The 20,519-nt window shown below is 35.9% G+C and overlaps 1 protein-coding gene across 12 annotated transcripts in view; it reads left to right on the top strand.

The window, feature by feature from the left end:
- Positions 1-20,519, top strand: part of snama (something that sticks like glue) — a 59,420-nt gene that overhangs the window by 12,579 nt on the left and 26,322 nt on the right. The window contains exons 8-17 of one of the 12 annotated variants that reach the window (XM_085949425.1): positions 1,371-1,499; positions 2,495-2,725; positions 3,563-3,633; positions 9,872-9,985; positions 10,808-10,878; positions 11,736-11,924; positions 12,277-12,495; positions 13,497-13,673; positions 14,191-14,346; positions 17,291-17,464. In XM_085949425.1, coding sequence (XP_085805551.1) covers positions 1,371-1,499; positions 2,495-2,725; positions 3,563-3,633; positions 9,872-9,985; positions 10,808-10,878; positions 11,736-11,924; positions 12,277-12,495; positions 13,497-13,673; positions 14,191-14,346; positions 17,291-17,464 — 1,531 coding nt within the window. The remainder of the gene's footprint in view (positions 1-1,370; positions 1,500-2,494; positions 2,726-3,562; positions 3,634-9,871; positions 9,986-10,807; positions 10,879-11,735; positions 11,925-12,276; positions 12,496-13,496; positions 13,674-14,190; positions 14,347-17,290; positions 17,465-20,519) is intronic. The other 11 variants (XM_085949427.1, XM_085949426.1, XM_085949428.1 and 8 more) reach the window with 11 other exon arrangements.

Below are 20,519 nucleotides of genomic sequence, written 5' to 3' on the forward strand. Positions count from 1 at the left end.
TGGAAATTAAACATATGCACAATTAAATCATTATTTACGTGTGCATATTTAAATTCTCACCACGTATTAAATAATAAGTATTATAATAATTTAAATGTAAATACATAATAATATTAAATATATATTTTAAAAGTAGTACCTATAATTCACTAACATCTATTTATTTTCGAATTTCATTCGATTGCATGGCGCCCAGTTGTCCCGGCGCCGAATCGTCCTAGACCCGTTCAAATAATGTCTTAACAAAGAAAAAACATTGTCAGTTCAAGAGAAAAGACTCATTCTTGAAAATGTTGTATGAACATGTTTACATAATATGCTCCAATTCCATTTGTATGATTTAAAAAAAAAATATTTATGGAAAACTTCAATATCCATATACACTTCACTCACTTCAAAAAACGTATAATTGGCGTACCACTGTATAATAAAAACAATTCAATTAACTATGATATTTCTATAATACAGGTTACAGGTGTTCTTCTAATTGCAAACTCGTTAGTTTCTGACACACCTCACTCGAAAATGTCTACAACAATGTATTGTTATTATGTTTCAATGAATTCTATTTGTACTATTTCCAAATGATTCATATTTGCACATTTTCATCTCTTGAGCTTATTGGTAATACTTTTGTATCAAAATTGTTGAAATCAGCATGTCAGAACCCCTTTGTAAATAGAGAAGCCCTTGTAATTAAAAATACACTATATATCAGTGGCGAAGGGTGGAGGTAGGCTGTTAAGATCCGCCATAAACAGTGCACATTAAACTTTTTCAGACATACATATTTGTTTTCATTGAAATAAGACTACAATTTACAGATAGTGTTGGTTAGTTTTTAAAATTCAATTAAACCCTGAGAAACCAAGCCATAATAGATAATAGTCAAAAAATACATGTCTATATATAAAATATCTAAAATTATGCAATTAAATCATACATAACTTTGAATATTTTATAAATATAATAATATTTTTTATTTATTATAGTTTGGTTTAGGCAGGGCTTAATGAATTAAAAAAAATAACGAACAATATGTGTAATATGTATTTTTAATCCAATGAAAACAAATAACTATGAATGAAAAAGTGTGCACAATTTTGTCGTATTGCCCAAATTAGACCAAAACTATTATGGCTTCGTTTAGGCAGGGTTTAATTGATTTTTAAAAACTGACTAACACCATCTGTGAATTGTAGTCTTAGTTCAATAAAAACAAATAAGTATGACTAAAAAAGTTTAGTGTGAACTATATATAGCGAATCCTAACAGCCTACCTCCACCCTTCGCCACTGCTATATATTTAAGTTAACAGTGTGATTTTGTTTTTGCTAAGTTTTTTTGTTGTCGTGTTGTTTGTCTGAAAGCCCCCAAACCGGTGGTGGAGGCTCAGCCGGCGCCTGCGGAACCCCCTGACCATCAGCAGGGCCGCAGCAAGGATGAGGACAGGAGCAACCACAACGGGCCAGACGTCGCACGCAATACCAATACCAAGCGTGAGATATCCATCTACTAATCCTCTGCCATGCCTTAACACGTGTCCAATTAATAACTATCATATCACCTGCATGACTGTTTGATTACACTGCATGTCCAATGCGTCTTTTAATTGACCAGACGATGGTGGGTTGCATTTTGACCGATCACTCTTGATTGAATCATAAAAATGTAAAGAGTACGTTCAGTTATAGTATAATATTATGATATCATAGAGATTTTCAAATACCTACATACATAGTGACTGAGAAGGGTTACTGCCAAAAGTAGGTAAGTCCCGAAATCATGTTATGGAGTAATTGCAATTTGATGTTTGACATGCCCTCTTAAATCAGGCATAAATTTAATTGCTGCTTTATTTGCATGTTATATATATCGGATGACCTTGAATTTATTTTCTAGCATATTTATATATAGACATAATCCGTTGGTAACTCGAAATATCTAAATTATGCAACTCTAGCTTGTATCTATAATATGTGTGTTAGTTTAGTACTATGAGCGTTATCGAGCATTGGTTTGTTCCCGCAAAATCGTGCCATGTCACGGTCGATCAGTGTGAGATTGATTCACTTTGGTTATAGGGAGCGTCAAGTAAAAATATTATCATGTCGATGCTTGGTGTGCCGTGGGAGTTTGGCAGGGTTAAGTGCGCCACTTTAATAAAATATTGAAAGACCTTGAGTAACGCTGAAACACCAATGTAGCGCAAAGGTCCTCAACCGAATTATGGTCCCTTTTAAACAATACAGTTCTTCTTTTAAATAAGCTGCATGTCATTCCGTATTGCAGATTTATTCTTCACCATATCTTCATATCATCCTTATCAATCAAAAATCGTTTTCGTTTCTGTTTTAACTAATTTTGTAAAATCACATAAATATAATTTTAAATAAAAACCAGTGAATGGTTTGTTTTAGTCAAGATGCTTTCAAGGGAAAGAGGAATTTGATACCGTGTTTAGTCTCCTGATATTGATTCTTTTAAATACCAGCAGGTCCTTTGTCCCCTCATCGCCGCAACTCGGCAGACAGCTACGACGGGTCCGACGGATCGCTCGAGGACAACATTAGCATAAAAGTCGCTCCGAGGTCGGACAGAGGCCGCGGCGGGGGACGTGGCTATCACCAGGGACCTCCCAGGCACCCGCCGAGGGGTGACAGGCCGACGCAGCACAGGCCTGATGGAGAGCCGCCATTCAGGCATCACAGTGGACCTCCTTATGGTGAGATTATGCAGATGATGCAGACACTATATTAATAGAAACAACAGTACAGACCTACAAACATAACTGGAGAATGAGATGGGGAGCCACTGTCGAAAACTACCCAATCACGACTCGTAACTGGCAAAATCTGACATTCGAATGAAGCTTTTAAATATGGCATCCTATGGTAGTTCGTAGTTCCTTAGCTCCGTAGCTTAGGTTAGTGATAGCCAACCAGAGGGAGTTTTATATGTTTCAAGAGTTCCTCTCAATAAAAAAGTTTGGAATTGACTGACTTAAGCATAAACCTCAATTATTCAATAAATAAGACAAGTATTGCAATAAATATTTGATTGGTTATATGCACCGCACCTGCGATGGCTGAGCGGTAATGTACCCACTTGGGGTCGAAAACCTGGCCTGGAAAAATTCACATGCTATTTTTCAATGTGTTTGAAGCCAGAGCATGGACCTAATAGGTTGAGCAAGTGGCTAACTTTTTCATAAAAAAAAAGATGCAAAACCTCTTCGTGAAACGGCCAAGATTCACACCGGATTGTGGAGCCAATAAGAAGAAATTATTAAAGATGGAACATGCTTTGCCTACTGATTATCTGAATGCTGGTTGTCCAAATTCGAAAGAAAATAAAATAAATTCCCTGGGCGCGGGTTTACACGTCATTCCCGAAGCGCTGTTCGCAGCCGACTGGAGTCTCTCGCGGCCGCGCTACTTTTGTGACTTTATTTTTCGTTACGCCTGTGCGATTTTTCGTAACGAATCCGCCCGGGAGGTCAACACAAAAGCATGTATCCATCCTAAAAAATAATGTACAAATGTATTTTGCTTTTGTTAAGGTGGTCAACACGGCGGAAGGGTTCCATTATTAAAGCCTCCGGGGATAGAAACACCTCCGATTGGATACCAGGTGAGTTTCACAGTACATATATATTTCTAACATTAATTGGTATATACAGTAAAACCTCGTTAATACGAATTCCTTGGGACCGAAAATCGAAAAAAATTCGAATTACGAAATTTGAAATGTATGGGGGAAAACTTTTTTTTGATTTTATTAATTTTGTTTCCGATCATAGATGTGCCTACCAAATTTCCGATACAATTCTTTCAAATTAAAATCTGTGCAAATACCATGTGTCATTAACCCATTAACAGTTTCGCTGTCTAGTATATACTATAGAATTGACCCCATGTGCCAATCCACGAAAACGTAAAAATTAGGTCAAGGTAGATGCAAACAAGTGATGACTATAATATTTTTTAGTAGATAAACATGTGAATACGGCAGTAAATATTTGTTATAAATAAGTTATGTTATAACAAGTCGTAAATTATAAAATTTGTCACAGTACTTACCATTGAAAACATTCAAGTGGGTTTTGTGAATGAAGGCCCTTGTAAAATGCTAGAAAATATTATTATGTTATGCAATTTATTTTATGGATTTTTTTATGGCCTGAGAGTTCCCTAATTGATTTTATGAGATTTGGTGTTCACCATGTTATGAAAAGTATCAAATTTCAAAGCAATCCACTTGAGTAACACTAATATGAAGACGAATTAATATTTTCTTTGAACAGTGGCGTGCTTGACTAAAAAACTTTTTATCTTTATAAAATCATACTGAAAAATATTCTAAATAACCTAATGCTGCCACTGTTGAACATGTGATAAGTGATAATGATAAGTGGTATGAAGGTAGACCTTATAAAACACAGTGCCGAAAAATGTCAATAAAAAATCTAATTCTGATGCAAAATAAAAACCAACTAGCGAAAAGTATCGGTAACGTATTCATCTACGATGCCAGCTAAGAAATACACTACTCAATGGTAGTGCCAGTGAAATAATGACAATTTCGTGATTACTATACAGGCGGCTCCGATCGGATACGGCGGCACCGACTATGAGTGGCGACGTGGCTCCGATCGGAGCCGCCGGCAGCGATGCTGTTAATTGAAGTTACAATGTAGCTAGAATTTTAGAAAAATATGAAATATTTTTTATTTTTACAATTTGTCAACACAAATTGTTTGGCATATGTTATCTAGTAAAACTATGTGAAAATCCAATAAACAATCAACAATTAAATACCTACAGCCCTGAAACATGTGAGTTATTGTTTTTCCTTTGAGTGGAGTGCAGTTATGCCTCTGATGACATACCGCTGTGTGTGTCAATGGGTCATAAAAAGTCAGGATTATTTTTATTGCCTTCATAAATTACGTAATTTTTGATGTTTTAAGAATAATTTTCAATGACTGGCTCATGAAATAGTGTGCTTTATTATGATTTATTGAATATTTTTGTATGACAGGACTCTGGAATCGTTTCGAATTAAAGGTATGGTTTTATATGAAAATAATGTTCAAGGGACTTTTTTTTCACGAAAATTTCAAATTAAGGCGAATTTCGAATCATCAGTGTTCTTACTAACGAGGTTTTACTGTATGTGTATTGTCACCTCTAGTTACTTGAAAATGGATGGCTCAGTGTTGGGATTTCCTTACAAGTGGCTGGTTGTATTGTAAGGCATTGTACAAATAATTTTAGAAAAACATATTTTCAAAAAGGTCAGAAAATGGAAAGATTTTGAAATAAGAATGTTGAATCAATAGGTGTGATTATGATCACAGAAAATAAAGATTCTCTATTTTAATTTTCAACCCATTGTAAATACGTCATCGTCATAGACGAGGACATTTCTTAGTTCAAGGATGAACAGGATGTCCAAACTGAGTTTGTTTGACTACGTAGAAAGATAAGACATATTTGTGGTTAAGGCAGTTGATGGGATAATAATTAACAGAGGGGAGGGGGTGAGATAATTTTCATGCTTCACGGAAAACTTACCACATACGAAAAAAGTTATATGTAGTATAATTCCAGGTTTTTTTTATCTCATCATTGTTAACATGTTCTTGTTATAATATGTTTATGCTGCATTATTCAGGAATGGATAAAAAGAAAAATCTGCTATGTTGTTCATTCAATTATTGGCTGTAAATTCAAATTATTTAAAATTCTAAAGCAGACTCCAATTTGTATTATTTTTGATGAAACAGATTTATCGATTATCATTTCAAATTTTTCTTCAATATCGCAGTGAGTAGGTAATAGTTTTTTCAATACGTTTGTGAATCTGTCAATATTTTTATTTATTATTGAAATGTGAACACATTCTTCATGTTCATTATTCACAAATCCGATGTTTAGACGCTAAATGTATGCAAATTATCCAATCTAAAAGTCTTTCTTGGTTGGTGTTTGCATAGATAATCGGTACTTGATACAATTTCGATATGTGGTCACATTTAGTAAACTATACTTTTAAGCGCGAATCAAATTGAGGTGCATGTCGCCAAGTCTATGGTTTCGTCATTTTGCAGAATATTTTGAACGATCACCATCTCTGTAAATTCACTAAAGAATGATGCTGATGAAGAGTGCCAACTATGTATAATGTATTAGTAATTTGAATTATTATTAATTATACTAATTAAAGTGCGTTAAAATTACTTGCGACATGACATCCATAGATAATATTTTGAACGGAACCCAACCTGCAGACCATAGATAATAGACAACATTCTTATAGAAATTACATAGTGCCAACTGCTAAAAATAAAAAAAACGTGATTTTGACATGACAGTCGAAAAGTGTAGGCATGTAGAAGATGATAAAAACGTTCATTGAGTCATGCAGGTGTCGATGTAGTGCAGTTCAACGTGAGGTGACTTTATTGTTATTTTGGTGATTTCGGCAGATTTTGCTAACTGACAATGTTCGTTTAAAGGTTCAAAATGTGCTACAGGATGGGAGCATCAGTCTGATAACATTTTAAACACCAAGAAAAATGACATTACACACTTTTTTCCCGTAGCGGCAGCTTACTGTGATGTCATGTGATAGTAGGCAACATGCACCTCAATTTGATCAGAACTTTTACTTGCAGATCATATATTAAAATTATTTCTGCCCTATTTGTTTATTTTATGGTTGCTGCCTTATTCATAAATATCCACTGGTGTAACCAAGGCCTGAACAAAACGATGCAAGAGTGCGAGTGAAAAAGTATTCGGCACCCTTACAATCTCTGCGACACGCGCTAGAGTAAGATAAAAGGTCTACATATCTGTGAGCTAGTTTCCAAAAGTATCACCATCAAATCGGGGCGAAACGCTTCACATAGCGTCGATAACTTGCGAGCTCGAGTTGCTAAAATTGATATTTTTTGTGTTAAACATAAAGTCAATGGTAAATATTTTTAGTTAATTAAGTAGAAAAGATGGTTCTGTGTGTTGTCTTAAAATGTGGTAGCCGTACTGATAAGCAAGAAGATGGTATTACGTTTCATAGGTAAGTTGATACATGTTCGTGATAATTTATTTGTATTTTATTATATATTTTAATATCAGTGACCCAGTGTTTCTTTAAAATAACTTAAATTATGGATATCTTTACCTAATGGTTGCATTTTGACCGCTTAAAAATACTATATAACGTAAAAAAATAGAAAATTATATTTTAATTCTGAGCGTCTAGTGCGAGCACTTTGGGCGAGCACTAGCGAAATGGTCTATGGTCTTGAACATTTGTAGACGAATGCGTTCGCTCGCCCACGAACCAAACGCAAGGCACGCGGCTTCATTTAGCAATGCAACGGGTGGCGTCTAGATGTATCTATAGTCTAAGGGTGTAACACATTAAGTTGGCCGCATACTCTTTAACTATTGAAAATTCTAAAGGAGGCGCTCCAATCTGTATTCTTAAACACTATATTTGATGAAACAAATGTATCGGCACACAATCATAGCTTTGTAATGTAATTGCGTTATTATATTTTTTTCAATATTGTGGTAAGTAGGTATAGTTTTTTAATACGTTTATGAATCTGTCATACGTGTGAAATTGTCTAGCCACGATTATTATCAATGATGAGATAGAGAGCAACGGAGGCGCTAATCAATACAGGCAAATGCGAAGATCTCAACATTATGTTAAACTAGGCACAGTCAAACTTGGTTATTACGATTAAGATGGGACCGACTGAATTTGCTCGTTATAAGCATTACTCGTTATATCATTATATAACATTCTTTGCGGTACGTTCCATTTAAGCATAGAACATAAATAATCTGAAAAATATCGTAAAAATTCCTGAAACAAGCATGGCAATCATGACTACAAAAGAAGTTATTTATTGTAATGAAGTGCTGAGCCGCCGCCGCTGGTAGGTACCTACTGACTTCACAAAGCTTGGATTTTTTACATGCAATTTCAACCATATGCGTGGATACTTTTTCAATGTTGTCGGCGAAAACACCAATTAGGTACTTAGACTTTTTAACTAGTGTCATAAACGTAATCCGATCCCGGCGGCATTGGTCTAGTCAACTGCCCGGTCGGATTTTATTGCTTAGGGTCGAAAATGTTGTTTTTGAATGATCGAAACATTAACAGTTTTGCTCGGTATACCCGAGAAGTAGCTCATTATAAAAGTAAATAAAGGTACGGAGAAAATCGTAAACTAAAATGTTAACGAATGTTTCCTCATTACATCTGAGATCTCGCTATTTCCGTGATCGTATTAACAGAGTTCGACTGTAGTTATGAAGTCTTCGTATAGTTGATAGTTATGTTGAAACGATTCCTAAAAAGACAACGGTGCTTTTTGCTTATCGAAAGTTAAATTCTGATATATTTTAAAATTCATGTAAAATGGTAAATGTATGGTGGGTATAAATCGAGTAATAAGACTGCGACCCGCTGTCATATCACCTCTACTACTCTGAGTGAGGATTTGTTCAGACCCCCCCCTCCAATTCTGTTAAAGAACTTTACCATTTTACCGAGCTTGTCCGTTCTCCCTAAAAAATTTGACTATAAATAGAAGGAGTCTTGTATGTACATTATTTCTGTTATGACATTTCGAATTATTTTGCAAGCGCATGGAGTATAGTTAAGTTGCTAAACCCTACAAAGATTAAGATCGCGCAGTTGTCAACGGCGACCCTTTTTAATGTTCATTGTGATTACTTCCTCCAGTTATAAACGGTTTTACACAGATTTTTCAACTAAATAATAATTCCGAAGTGCAGTATTTATTTTTGGCTGCTTATCTACTCATTGTGACGGTCTTTTTACACGCTCTGCAAATTGGTAAATAAATGTCGTAGCAGAACTGTGAAATTCTCTGCAAATGAACTTGCAATGTGAAGTCATCAGTGGTCTTTGTCTCGCCATATGTACAATGTCCTCCTGAACAACACATTCATCAAGAGCTGCGAATTGCCGTTAACCTCCGGTTAATGGGTGCTTTATCATTGGTTTAATAGAATAAATGTTAACACGGCGGATACAGTATCCCTTGCATTCGGACCACACCATTTGAATTGCAAATATTGCAACCAGGGAACACAACAATGAGGCAAGTGGGTTACCTTCTGGGTGTGGCTATAAGAAGGTACTCTAGTGTGGAGAAATATGTGATGAACTTAAACCACTATATATATGCATTAAAGTTTGTCATGTAAACGAAATGCGCATTCAATATTGGTGATTTTGCAGACATTCTGGTCTGACCGTCATTAAATCATAAACCAAAACTGGCTTTAAGTATTAGTCTATGGCAATTGGTTTTAACATGTTTATGGTTTTGTGTCTGTCAAAAAAGGTTTAACTGGTTTCAACAGTTCGAATAAAATAATAAGGAACATTTTTAATACTGTTAGTTTTTCGTGTTTGCTTAGATAATCGGTACTTGATACAGTTTTACTTTGTCGGAAACTAGTAAATGACCTTCAATGCAATATTTATATGATTTGTGTGTATGAAACATATTTATTTTGACAACTGTCACTTGTGTTTTTAAATTCCCACCACTTCGCGACCGAAAATCGGCTATATCAGGCATAGGCATTTGGCCTTCCTCTTTCTCTCATCAGCCTTTTGATGGTGTACTGCTGGCTGTTAGTAAGTCTCTCCTCTTGACCTCCGCTCCGCTCTGTGTCATGCCGCTTGCGTTATCATAAAATAGTATCTACATACATATTTCCGTTTAACAGACGAAAGAATGTCACTTTTCGAAATGTGCTTAGTATACCTGTTGGAAATTGATAATTATTTGAACTGTGTGCAACAGGGCATGAACATGAACGAAGAGAGGCCAGGCACCCCGACGGTGGACGAGAGAGAGCAGCATCAGATGCGCCTGCGCGACCAGAGACACCCCCAACCCCCCCGTCACATGCAGCCGGTAACTTCACCAATCCTTCATGCAATGAATTAGATTCACGTCTTATAGTAACAACCAGATCTGTCAATCCTGTATATTTTCCAAAGTCTCAGTTACAATGGAAAATATCGCAAAGGGTTCAGTTCTGGTTCTTCAAAAAATATCTAATCGTATTTTAGTGGAAGATTTTTATTACGTGTATATTTTGTCGCTTTGTTTTTTGTCACCTCAATCTTTTCTGATTCCAAATGGCCCCCACGTGTGGGAAAATGCTTCAAACCCCCAAAAGGTATTTTGTCACAGTGCATTATGTCATGGCTGCGGACGCCTCACCGCATGGCTCACTATTGTCAGGTCGTGACACGAAACTGTAAACTTCAATCGTAGTGCCTAGCTATTGCTTATATTTCAAATGCAATATGGTAAATTGTTATAATGAAATAAATGGTAATAATTTGGAACAGGATTCGAAGATAATCAATAACTAGCACTACCACCGTAATTCGCGATTCAGTGCTACGGCCTGAATATAGTCAGTCATGTCTTTGTGGTGCTCTGCGGAGTTATAGAACCCCCCTGCACTTTCAGGTATAAACCTACGCTCCTGATCCCCGCATTAATATTTTAGAGTTATGAAATCGTAGTTATATGCAGCATGTTGGTTTTAGAATAGACATTTTTCATCCTGCGCCGTTTTCATACCTGGGGTCTGGAGAACCTCACATAAGTGGGCCCCGGGTTTATCGTATATATATATTGGGGTGTTAAAAAATATTTAAACATGCATAAAATGTCCATGTCCACAAGGAAAATCAAAACTTAAAAACTTATTTATTTTTTCAGCAAGTTCCTGGGTTTCCACCGGGAGTACCAGGGAATCATCCTCCACGCTTGGGACCACAGCCACCATACAAGTAAATATTCTTCATTAAATCTCATAATTTGTTTGACTATGAATATTCTAGTTCAAGAGTATCACCATCGCCACTGCCGAAGTACAAGGGTATACTGACAGAAAGCATTAACTCATTAAAACAAGTTCTGAGATAATCGCAAAAAGGACTTTAATTTTTTTTTCAAAACGTTCTCCCACGTAGATTTTTTTATGATTTAAAAACATTTTTTCTACATTATAAAGACTAACCTTTATGGCAAACACAATATACGACATGTTACAAGTCCTGTATTTTGTATATGCAGAACGCATTAGGTCATTATCATGCTTTCTATCAGAATAAAAATATAACAATATGATTTAATAATGTTTCTATTTTCTCACCATTATATCCTATGCCTTTGTGCGTTTTACCAGGACGTAGAGCGTAAAATTGTATACATTTTGGCATTTAAAACAGAAAAACAGCAAAAACTGAAATAATGCGTTCTATCTCGTTTCTCGTTCGATATGATCGATCCTCTTAGGATCAAAAATGGTGATGTAATGTAACATATCTACTATAGACAAATAACTATAACTTGGGGTGTGGCGGTTTGGAGAACTATTAGCTTACAATATACTGACAGTGCTCCGAATATGATACTAGCCAAGGCTCAAAGATCAAGTTCTCTATAATATTGCCATAATATTGTTTGAAAAATGACCTATTATGCTTAAAACACAAATGGTCAACCTGTGTGTATTTCCCGTAATCATATACGCGAACGAAACATGGACACTCAGTAAAAGAGAGATCAAGAAATTCTGAGTGCGTATGTACGTCGTATGGAGAGGCGCACTGTTTGGCGTAAATTTAATGTTTTGTGTCTTTAGCAGTTCATTTGGGCCGCCACAGCCTGCCCCGATGAGAGACCAGTACGGCCAACCTATAAACCCCCAGCGATTTGGACCTAATTATCAACCATTGCCCCCTGGTGTCAGAGAGCCCCCTGGTCTCAGAGAGCCCCCTGGTGTCAGAGAGCCTCCTGGTGCCAGAGAGCCCCCTGTACAAGGACCTCCAGGGTACGTATCTAAAGTAGATTGTGGAATCATATGGAAGTTTGTTGTGAATAGTCTAGGGAAAACTGAGATAAATAGTGCTCACTAAACTTTTGTCAGTCATACTTGTTTGTTTTCATTGAATTAAGAATAAAAATTGAGAAGGTGTTTGTTAGTTTCTAAAATTGCAATTACCTCTACCCTGCCTAAATCAAACCATAATAAATATTTAAAATTATATATGATTTAATGGCATAATTTTAGATATTTTGTAGTGTGTCCGGAAACTTGTACGTGTGCAGTTTACCGTATCACACTTCCGTCCATAAAAACTGTCAAACCTCTGGGTTGTATATAAAATAATTCATTTTATTAGTGTGCCACTCGACCCGATGGAAGCGTTCCAGCGGATGATTAAGGAGAAAGAGGAGAGGGCTCGCATGAGAGACAAGCGGTCGAGGACTCGATCCAGAACCAGATCCCGCTCTCGTTCACTGAGGACTAGGACTCGCTCCAGGAGCAGGTCTCGTTCTCGATTCACCAGGTCCCGGACTCGCAGTCGTAGCAGGATAAGATCAAGGACACCCTATTCAAGGTATACATTATTATCATGAATTCAATGAAAGAACTGACTTAAGATATATCCAAAAAAATCGAGTCGAAGGATATAATAGTGTCAATCTTCATTTTGGTTAAAATTGATGATGCCATCTATGAAAATTGCCTCTAAGCTTTTTATAAAAAAAAACTGTTTAACCTTTTCTATGCCTCACGATATTTCTATGGCAGTATCTGACAAGCCGCAGATTTTTAACGATACACGTTGAATATAGCAAAGTTCTTACTAAAATCGTTGTAACATTGATAATTTGTGGCTTAGTATTTCATAATTATTCAAACAGATGTCAATGTGTGATTAATTTTTTAAATTATGCAAATCAATCGACAATGGCTAAAAAGTCGGATGAGATAACTTGCGAAATTTGTATGTGCGGCATGTCGATCACAGCCTCATAGAGCGAGAAAATTTGCTGAAATAGAAGTGGTTAAAAATTTGACCGATATTTTGTGTTCAAAACGGATGTAATACTAGTGCAAGTCATTTTTCTATCTCAGTACAGCCATGGCAAATGATTTCTGAGAAGATATCGACTTGTGTGTCAGGGTCGCACTTGAAGCACTCGCACGAGAAGATAATATGCATACATGTTTCAAGCCTATAAGTAGCTTTTTATACAATGAGCAGTCAGTGTTTAGATGAAAAATCATAAATAATATTAGCAGGTGTGTCAACAGTTTAAGAGTGTGTATTAATTGTTTTCATTTCATAGAAATAAAACCCCTCACGTATGCATGTGACATTGCAGACCCTTAATGTAAGGGAAATCCATGAACTACGAGCAGAGTATGTGGTATGGGAAGGTGCATGTTGGGTGTAACGCAGAAAAAACAAAATAATTCAATCGATATGTATGTGTATATTCGGTAGATGTACGTGGCAGCAAAGACTTTGCGATAAGAATTGTTTACAGGCAGTTGATTTTCTGTGTAGCTTGTTTTGTCCTTCAATATTTAATTTTGTTTTTTTTCTTGCAGATCGCGTTCCCGCTCACGTCCCGGATCCGGCCGGTCGATAGTGAGGCGTCCCGACAAGTATCGCTCCTTCTCTCGGAGCCCCATCGGCCGCAGCCCTCTGCGCAGGGGACCTCCCCCCCACTTGCCGCCCGTCAGGAGGCGATCAAGGGACCGGCGCTCTGTCTTATCACTCAGCAGGTAACCCTTCAATTAGGAATCAATATCTGATAACATTGTCATTATCATATAATTTTATTTAAATTATACGATATGAATCTATTTTCTTGTCTTTGCCTTGTACTATTCCGGTGGTTTTATTACATATTTTTTGTTAGACGTGTTTTATTTGGATATGAATTAGATCTCAATACTATACGGCCATCTACACCAGATACAATATCTTACGATGAACTGTGATATGGACAATTGCATATGTAGAAATTTCCGGACATGCGTAAAATTATTGTTAAATGATGCAATTGCATAACGATAGTGGTAACAAAACTATATTCTGTACTCGTATAGCGTAGTTTAGTTATTAGCAATTATTTACAAGAGTGACAGTTGGACCGGTAGCTTAATAGATAGAAGCCATCTCCCGGAGATTGAAAGATGTTGTTCCGAATCCCGCTATGTCTAATTTTTTTTTTATAATATTTTTGTAATGTGTGTATATTGCAAGTAGTAGTCGGTTAATGAAATACTTATTTCTCAGGTCTCGCTCCCACAGCCGCTCCGGCTCTCCTCGAATGTTGAGGCGTCGCCGGTCCCCTCCCCGATTCCGGTCGCCTCTGCGCAATTCACCCGGCCGTAAATCTCCCCTTCGCCTCTCGCCACCTCCAAAGGGTGTTTCACCGCATCCAAGACCGAGGTAATTGAGATTTATAATAGCGAATGTAGTAGATAGTCATTCTAGAAAAAAAATATACCGGTTGAATTGGTAAAGCGTCGATGACATTGAGCTACTTTACAAACTGCTTGTCGGCGAGTTTCAAAGCGGGCGAGTCAGCTAGTACGATTGTGATGATGACACACAAAACTTTCCACTCGCTCAGAAGCCAACAAGCTAGCGAGTTGAAACCGTCACTTTTGGTACTATTTTGACAGGACGTATTGAGTAGTTCGTTTTTTTTTACCAGGAGGTCGCCACTATCGCTCTACTGCGCAGACGCAGATCGGCCCACATGCCAGCGTGTAGCGTGTAAAGTAGCCGGGCTTTCAACTTTTCTAGGTAGATTGTTTACAATCTGCTTGTTAGCTAGTTCGATGATGACACTGGGCGAGATTACAAGCAGATTGTAAATTCGCCAACAAGCAGCTTGTAAAGTAGCTCAATGTCATCGACGCTTAACTATGGTCGAGGTGGTAAAATCTCTGATGTGACAAAATTTAAATCTTACAGGAGGGTCAAAAAACCTCTTAATAAGCACAAAAATTAATGTAGACTTCAAGTTTTTTTATATGTTTGAATAACTTGATATATCAGTATGTAAAAGGTTATCCAAGTTTTGATATGGTTTTTTTTTTAAAATATAATACATGGTTAACTTTTTGCGAATATTTCATTCATTCCGATCATGTCCGATCCTAATAGGGATCATATGGGTCTCCACAGAGTGGAGGTTTGTATTAACAGATTTTTGTTTTCACGAGAAATGGATGTCAGGCACTTGCTCAACCTATTAGGTACATACTCTGACTCATGCACAAATTGAAAAAAAAATATGTGTACTTGTCAGATCCAGGATTTGAACCTGGGACTCACGATGCTTAAACCGGGCGGCCATCGTGGGAGTCAAATCGAATATATTATTGTTTCAATCGATAATTTGGTCTTCGCAATTACACACGGACCACAATATCATCCAAATGACCTCCCCGGGCTATCTTGCAGCTCACGATCCGCTTACGACAATTTTCGATGACTTTTTAACACATTTCGGGTACTTACCATCACCCATAGCCGTTACGTTTACAAATGTTGTCCTTAAGTGTGTCAAGATTTTGCGGATTGTTGGCATAGACACTTCCTTTCGCGTAACCCCTCAGAAAAATCGCACGATCTTAATGGTCAATTAAAGTCAATTAAACGGCCATCAAACTTTTCACGCAATAAACCCAGTGCTTCACGAGCTGTATGGGATGTAGCCCCATCCTGTTAGAACTGTATGTTTTCCAAAATGAAATTTTCCAATTCCGGCCACAAAAGTTAGTTGTCATTAACCTATAATGACAAAGATTAATTGAAGAAGTACAGCCCGATGACGCCTCCAGCCCGAAAACTGCACCAAACAGTAACTATTGCAGCATTTAATAGCCTCTCTTGAATCACTTGTGAGTTTTGCTCGCCCTAAATACGGCAGTTATGCTTTTTAATGTACCCATTGAAGTGGAAATGTGCCTCATCACCGAAGTTCATTGGTTGTCTGCTCTTCTAAAACCCAATTGGCAAATCTGCGACACTGTCCGTGGTTTGCTGACTTTAGTTCTTGCATGAGCTGGATCCTATACGGATGTAGGTGAAGGTTTGAGAAGCTAACTTACTGCGATCTTCTTGGAAACGACATTCCGGCCATAGTTTCGGGTACAGCAGCAATGTTTTCGTGTGAACAGGCTGGATGAACATGTACAGGTGTCAGGAGATACAAAACACCACTAGTTTCTTCAAATTTTTTGATCAGCTTTTGAATACAGCCTTCAGTGGATTTCTACTGAATTATGACCTTAATTTTCACAGTGCGAATGTTAAAATTTCCCATTTTAGTTGTATAAGTAAAGTTTTTATGGGTTGTGCGCTGTAAAAACGATCCATTGTGTTAAATGGTAGATGTGCAACTGACGATTTGTTTATTGTCAAAAAATATGCGTGAAATATTTGACAGGTAATAAATGGCTGGACAGTGAAATTTATACCACGAATTGCATAAGGTCATCCGCTCACGCAGAAACTAAAGTGTGACGAACTGGTTGGTGATGGAACTCATATACTGGCCAGTGACTGATGCTTTGCACACGGCGATACTGAAGTCTAATAATCTCATAACCTCAAACTGTCAAACCTATTGTCTTTTCTACTTCATTCTAAGCTTTTCCGTAATATCTTTACGGGAATATTCTGGCTGCCTGTAATTATACAGGCAGGAGTACCCACATCTGCCACATATTCTAAATTGAAAATCGGTTCGCCCATCTTTAACTTTTAACGTCTTGACTTGCTATTGCTTGTTTAGTTTAGTTCAGTGCTACCAATTTTGGTAATAAAATATGATTTTTCTTCGAATCTACTGATATTGATACCACTGTTTTATGGTTGACTGGAAACTGAGAGACTTAGAGACTAGCGGTTTCGGTCGCGGACGTTTTGAAACTGAGAGATTCCAGTGTTGCCGTCAGCGAGCCGCCATTGAAATACATTATATAGCTAGATACTGGAGTTTCAGTCTCGTCTGTTGAGCGGATGGCCTAGCCCTGTAAAAGGAGGCTTGTCAACATTGAGTGTTTTTAATATCTTTGATGTGGTAACGTACATTGGAGGTATTGTTGTCCTATTAAGATGAGACATGTTTAATCGGAGGTTTCTATAGTTCATTATTTTTTAATTTTGATGGTATATCGAATATTGAGAGTTTTACTAAACTATGCGGTCTAATATATATGAACAGAACATGTAAAAAATCCATTTTTACAAAATTGTCACATTGGTGGATAACAGTCCATTGTGTAGTTTTATCTTTTGACAGTTGATAAAAGCTCCATCTAAATAGAAGAGGTATGTTTGCTACATCTTTGGTCTTATCAATCTGTGTTTTTGTTAGATTGGGACCACCAGGGGGCCCTCCGCCGTTCTTGAAGAACCGCAGCGGACCGCCGAGGACAGGGGCCAGGTCGCCACCACCGCTGGGCAACGGACGGCCGCCCAGAATCGTGCCCCCCTACCCCCCTCACAATCCCCCCGTGGTACAGCCGCCGGGACACTCGCCCACCCCCAGGTATGTCTTCACAAACATCTCGTGTCAGCTCAAACTGAAACTCAGCAGTACTGTTCTCTTCAATGTTTTAATCCAGTACTTAAAATATATTTAGGTAGTAAAAAAAAAGAATTTTTCTACTTACCGAAGCCATCGGCTGAATAAAAAATAGTACACTCTTTCACTTGACATTTTTAACTAAATCTTTACTTAAAAAAATAAGTAAATGGAATTGTCCTTTTTATTCATAACACTCACTATATTCAGCTGATAAATAAGTATTTACTTAGTCAATTTTTTTTTTTATTAAAACGCCCGTGACAATGACTGTTACTTTTCTATATTCGGTGTCTATTTCTGTGTTGTTTGTTACAATATAATAAAACGTTGAACTATTAATAATTCATAATTCGAAATTTATCACCAACTTTCACCTGTATTTTTTAGTTTGTAATTCGAATTATTTCAAATTAGCCAGGACTTATTGTAACCATTGATTCCATACACCAATGTTTCCATCTTTTGATTGTCAGAATAATACCGGGCATTGAATTATGTAAAAAAATGTTTGCGGAACCTGCTGTAAGGCATATAATAATACATATACAACTGTACGAAAGGAACATGCATTGATATAGCTATGCCAAATTAACCATGATACAATGTTTTCACGGAGAAATACAAAAGAAATCCACACACAAGGTTGTCCAAAACTTGTATAATAGTGATTATATACTTATCTCCCTTTTCCTTTCACACAAAATGTTATTTGGATGAGACATGTTCTCTTTTAGAGTATAAGTTCTCTTTTTTCGTAAAAATGCTGCTTAAATTTGGGCAACATTGTTGTATGGAACATTTTGGTTTTCTATCTATCGAAATTATTTGATTTAATTTATATTGAATGTACTGTAATAATTATAATGTTTATTGCTATCGGACAAATTAAGAAAGTTTTATATATCCGTGGTCATAAACGTTATCATGTTTATACTATTTATTACTACTTGTAATGTGTTCTATTTTACCAACGAATTTATGATGTACCAATTTTAATCATTAGAACGTCCTAATATCAAAGAGAATCTGTGATTATATTTATTTAGTTGTGTTGAATTAAAGTTTAATTCACACATCTACATGTTATGTATTATGTGCACTAGTTTTGCAGATTTTATAATGTACTGTAATCTATAAGACGATACAAAATATGTTTTAATAAACGTTGTAGAAAATTATTGTGTATGTTTGTTGAAAGTTATGACTATTTTTATATTGTTATAATATTTGGTTCTGTGATATTATTTTGTTATCTGAAATATGTTTCGTTCAGTGGATTAATAAATATAAAATTCACTACAGAACGAAAGGCTGTTACTAAGAAATTAATTTTATAATAATTAGTGTATTCGATATCCATAAATTTTGTTGTTTTTTATTTGGCGATGATAATTTTTGTGACAATTATAATTAACATTATAAATCTGTCAAATTGTGATCATTAAAGTGGGGTGTCATAGGTATTAGTGACAGAATTATACATGTAATTAGTATGTAAAAAGTGTCGTAACCAAAAGTGGAAGCTAACAGAATGGACTATTTTTGTGTCATAACCAGAAGTGTAAAGTGGAGGTTGTATTAATGGACTATTTTTATGAATGATGGTAGTTGGCACAACTTTATGGGTCGGGTTTTTGCTTTTGATCAAATACACATTCTAACATGTAATTTTTGTCAATCACGTGATCGAACTTACAGTTTCAAAGATGGACCCTCTAGTAACTGTCAGGTTTTTGCTTTTGATCAAATACACATTTTAACAACATGTCATTTTTGTTGATCACATGATCGAACCCACAGTTTCAAAGATGGGCTCTCTAGTAACTGTCATTGTGAGGGAATATTGCATATGAAATTAAATATAACTAATTGAAAAATTACCTTTGACACCAAATCAAACAATGTAAATTGCATTATAAAATAAGATTATAATCTTCTTTTTGTCAGAGTAGTGCCAGTTGATACACTATTATTAATTCTGTGTACGCCGGAAAAAGGGAGATACGTCTTCAAAATTTGAAAAATAAGTTGAGTATTATAAAAACAGTAAAACCTAGTTAGTAAGAACACTGATAATTCGAAATTCGCCGTAATTCTTCTTCTTACGAAATAAGACTTCTTAAAAAATCAAAAATTACTTATTTTAAGAAGGTAATAAAAATAATCCTGACATTTTACGACCCAATTCAGTATGCACATGTATGATCGGAAACAAAATTAATAAAAATCAAAAATTTTTTTTTTCAAAATTTTAATATTTTTCATTTCATTATACATTTCATAATTCGTAATTCGTTTTTTTTTCGATTTACGGTCCCATGGAATTCGTATTAACGAGATTTTACTGTACAAATTAACCATAATGGAAACATTGTCTTGCAAGCAGTGATTTAAGACTTATCTCCCTTTTCCTTTCACACACAGAATTATTCCAGATGAATTTAATAAGAGTAGAACAATTATAAATTTGACACTCTTATTATGTAGTTTTCCTGTGCTAAAAATACTAAAAATTATTGCCATACATAAATATATACAATTTAAAGTAATATACGTTTTACTCAACAAAATCCATTTTTTTTTAAAATTTGAAATAGTTACATCGAAACTATAAATTATTATAGATAAATTCTCTACTGTCGAGGATATCTACTAATTGTTAAAGTACATTTCAATGATTTCAAACAAATTGGATCCAATGAACACTTATTTTTTACTTGAAATATGCACGTATCGATTATAGTTGAATCATTTTAATTAAGTAATTTTTCAATAAATTGTATGTAATTGCATGTAATTCAGTCACATGTGAATACCGTTCACTCCCACTTAATGTAACCACCAATGTTAGTATGTATTCCCAAGTTTAAAAATTATGTCACGAGTTGTGGAATTGAGACCACTAACTTTTCCGAAGTGTGAAAAGAGAATTTAGATTTATTGTCAATGGCTTTCAGTGAATCGCCATGTATCATTTATACTGGGATTGGGATATGTGAATGCAAACAATAATTTG

Source organism: Rhyacophila brunnea, unplaced genomic scaffold (assembly GCF_057557595.1).
Source record: "Rhyacophila brunnea isolate RB1 unplaced genomic scaffold, BYU_Rbru_1.0 scaffold_22, whole genome shotgun sequence".
Lineage (NCBI taxonomy): Eukaryota > Metazoa > Arthropoda > Insecta > Trichoptera > Rhyacophilidae > Rhyacophila > Rhyacophila brunnea.